Source organism: Carya illinoinensis, chromosome 6, assembly GCF_018687715.1.
Source record: "Carya illinoinensis cultivar Pawnee chromosome 6, C.illinoinensisPawnee_v1, whole genome shotgun sequence".
Taxonomy (NCBI): domain Eukaryota; kingdom Viridiplantae; phylum Streptophyta; class Magnoliopsida; order Fagales; family Juglandaceae; genus Carya; species Carya illinoinensis.
The window spans coordinates 9,072,681-9,076,664 of NC_056757.1; the positions used below are offsets into that span (position 1 = coordinate 9,072,681).

Sequence of the window (3,984 nt, forward strand, 5' to 3'; positions counted from 1 at the left end):
TCCCCTAATATTTCACTTATAGAAATTAGTGATAAAATCCTTACCAGGAGTCGCCATTATTTTCAGCTAGCTATATATATTTCTCAACTTTGCCTTTTGATGTTTTGATCAGAGGAAAATTGTGCTATATATGTGTATTTCTGTTATTTCATTTAAGTTTTTTTTTTTTTTCCCTTTCATTTGAATCATATTCACTCTTTCACTCTAGTTTGCAATTTTTACTGCATTTTTTAAAAATATTTAGGTACAGATATCATGTGGTCCTCGCTTCCTATAGATTTGGTGGATTCGATTGAAGAGAGTCTTGTCCTGTATATTGACAAAGTTAGACTCCGTTGTGTTTGCTCTTCGTGGCGTTCTCACCTTCAAAAACTATCAAACCACTCAGTCGGTCCATGGTTGTTGCTACCTGATAATCTTGGAAGCAAGACATGTGGATTCTGGAACCCACTGGAGAAGAATGTCTACAAACTAGATTTGCCTGAGGCTGGAGATCAGATAGTTTTTAAGGGATCAGACCATGGCTGGGTTGTGATTCATGACAATAAGGATGTAATATATGCACTAAATCCACTTACAGGAGCCAGAGTTTGGCTTCCTCCAAGGTCCAAGTTTCCTGATATAAGAGAGTATAATGCTCATAATCAAGACAATGAGTATCAAATTTGGGAGGGCATTCTCGCAGGATATAATTTCACTGAATATTATTCCTTGGGTGCAAATCATGTCAGGAACGGTCTCCTACAAAAAGTTGTATTTTCTTCGAGTCCTGCTTGCAGTGATTTTGTGGCAGTGGCTATCTTTGGTGAATTTGCAAAACTAGCCTACTGTAAATGTGGAGACGACAAGTGGTCATTTCTTGATGAAGACGTCTTTCTTATGGAAGATCTTTTATTTCATGGAGGCCAGTTGTATGGAGTTCAACATCAGGGACGGCTGGTAGTTCTTGACAATATTATGAATGTAGGTTCTAATTCATGTCCTAAGCCAAAGTTTAAAGAAATTGTACCTAAACCTAAGAGAATGTTGTTCGACAAGTTATATTTGTATTGGTCTTCTAGTGGGCTAATAATGGTCCGAAGGGACATAGAATATGACGGCGTCGATGGGTACGACGAATATGGCGACCAGATAATCACAATTGAGACTGTTGGTTTCGAGATTTTCAAACTCGACACAATTGCTCAAACATGGTGTGAGGTTAAAAGCTTAGGAGATGATGTGTTGTTCTTGGGATCGAATTCCACTATATCCTTTTCAGCTCTCGATTTTCCGAGCTATAAGAGAAATTGTATATATTTTTCTGACACCCAACTAAACTTCAAAATCAAGCTGGGAACCGGAAGGGATTTGGATGTAGGTGCATTTAGCTTGGACGAAGAAAAGTTTGAGCACTTTGGAGCTTATGTAGGTGACTCAAAATCTGTTTGGCCATATCCAATTTGGGTTGTGCCCAATCCTTTTAATTGATCTACTTTTTTAGTTATATTCAGGGCTACATATTTTAAGATTATCTGCTTTTTGTTTCCACAATATTGGATCAAACAGACTTCAGTTTTTGGTCTTGTAGCTTTGATTTCAATTTTTGTTGCTTAATTATGTTTTACAAAAAAGTTCCTGGTTACGAATAATATTCGGTTAAAAAATGGGGGTAGATAACCGTACGTACGTCTGAATTTTCAGATTCCAGACTAATCCGGACGCACAGTTCTCTTAATTTATAATATACTTGTTTAAAGAAAAAAAAAAAAAAAACTCATGATGAATTACCATGTATGTTTAGAACTCGTTTGACTGTTGATCTATCTCTTCCTAAAATGTTAACCTTGTGAGTTATATAACTCCCTAGTGCTAAAGCCCCATCTCTTGCTAACTTTATGCATGATCTGTACACCTCCCTCGTCCTAAAATAACCCCTCATGCTAACCTTATGATTTCCATATCTCGATCCCTTATGCACCAGCTGCCCTTCAATTTATATTAGCAGTTCATCCTTGAGCGTGCATGATCCTATATATATGCTTATATCCTTTACTAACGTGGGAATTGATAGGGCAAAGGTCTGGATTATTATAGTCCACTAGGTGGCTTTGCCTGTTGCTTTTGATCTTTAGCAAGTATATATTGTCTCACATATTCAACCCATGGCCTCAACTCATACCCAAAACTTGAAGAGATAAAAGAATACGTACCCTCCCTCTATTGGAGAAAGGATGCAAGTCCACGTAAATGAAGAAATAGTGATAAGTGATTAAAAACACAACACGTGGGCGGCAGGATTCGAACCTGCGCGGGCAAAGCCCACATGATTTCTAGTCATGCCCGATAACCACTCCGGCACGCCCACCTGCTTTTTTATGTTGGTAGTGTTATTATTTAATGAAAGCAGCAAAGAACTTTTGTAATTCTTAGAAAGAGAAAGTATATGAAAAGATCAATAAATCCAAAAAAATCATTGGCCAATCAAGGAAAAGGTAATGTTTTTTGTTTTATTATTATTATTAATATTTTTTGCCTCTCTTACTTGTTGTATATTTTCTTAAAATATCAAACTAAAATAGTACGTGAGAGAGATTGACTTAGGTCTCCTCATTGTCCTACATACATCGATCGAGATTGACCATTATTAAATGTCTAATGAATGTCTTCTCGGTATCATTGTGGCCCGTGGGTGGGAGCCATCCAGCCCGCTCAATCTCTAAGAGAGCGCCATTTCATTATAAAAAATGCTAATTGCAAGCGTGAGCTGCAACTGGCGTGCAAACAGCTTTGCTACGTCAGTGTATTGTTATTTTTTCTTTCGTCTCTCTCTTAATTTCGTTTCGTCTCTCTCTTAATTCCTCCCTCTCCGATTCCTCTCATTTCTCCTCCAACTGACGACTCTCTCTCTCTCTATGTATAAGCAAACAATCACCATTTTAAACAAATTTCAAATTACTATTTTTCTTTCTTCTTTTTTGATATTTCGGTGTTTCTCTCTCTCTACTTTTTCCTTTTCTATTGTTTGGTCTGATTGTGAGCTGAAAAGCATTGGATCATGTCAATGCTCGATTCCTTCTTCAACAAGGGCTTCAAAGTTGCGAAATACTCTCTCTCTCTCTCTCTCAACTTTGATTGAAATACAGTTGCGTATTCTTTGAGTGAACAGTAAAGAAATATATAGCAGCTTTGAAGCCTCTTCTGTTTACGACCGTAGTACAATGACGTTTTCTCTCCTTTTTCTCTCAATATCTGTTGTTTCTCTCTCTCTTCTTTATTTATTTTCTCCTTCTTTACTAATTTTTTATTGATCTCAGTTTTATTTTTTTATTATAAAATATAAGGCCGTTTACCTGCCACTTGCACACCCCGTTTGTATCCAGTAGAATTGTTTCATTATAGGGTTAAATATATAATATAACAAAAATTTTATGCGCAATCACTTTTATATATTTTTATATGCACATTATTAATGTGATTAGTTGTGTATTAAAAAAATTACTCTAACTAATTATATCAGTGGAGTGTGCAGAAATTACGCAAAAATAATTATATATAGCATTACTCGTAATAAAAATCATAATATTATTGTATATGAAATAAAATTCTACTCATTATCATTATTACATCACACACTATATATTAGTTTTTTATTTTTTTTTCTCTTATTAAATGTGTAGTATATAAATGATGAGTAGATGAATTCAATTAGTGTAAGAAGAATAAAACTAAAATAAATTTTAAAAATTTTAAATAATAATAATAATAAGTGTGGTGTATGATGAGTAGCAAAACTTTATCATATTTATTTAAAAAAATAAAATCCTAACTATAAATCTTTTTTTCTTTCTCTTTCCATTATTCTCTTTCCCCGCCGCCGCCATCCCCCTTCCTCTTCTATTTTCTTCCTTCCTTTCAGGCTTTCACGCCTCAATGACTGCCATCCTCTCTTCTCTCTCATTTCTCTTCTACTCTCTCTTCCCTTCTTTTTCTCCTCCTCCTCCT

General features: G+C 35.3%; 1 protein-coding gene and 1 non-coding gene across 2 annotated transcripts; one reads left to right on the plus strand and one right to left on the minus strand.

Annotated features, from left to right (window-relative positions):
* Positions 1-222: 222 nt before the first annotated feature.
* On the plus strand, positions 223-1,470 carry LOC122312606 (F-box protein SKIP23-like). Its single transcript, XM_043127259.1, has one exon. The coding sequence runs from the start codon at positions 256-258 to the stop codon at positions 1,468-1,470; it is 1,215 nt and encodes a 404-aa protein (XP_042983193.1). The 5' UTR covers positions 223-255.
* A 795-nt stretch (positions 1,471-2,265) lies between these two features.
* On the minus strand, positions 2,266-2,347 carry TRNAS-AGA. Its single transcript has one exon. It is a non-coding gene; the product is annotated as a tRNA-Ser (tRNA).
* Positions 2,348-3,984: the final 1,637 nt, after the last annotated feature.

Excerpts from the sequence above, each read along its gene's own strand:
- LOC122312606 (XM_043127259.1), top strand. The coding sequence starts at position 256 with ATGTGGTCCTCGCTTCCTATAGATTTGGTGGATTCGATTGAAGAGAGT.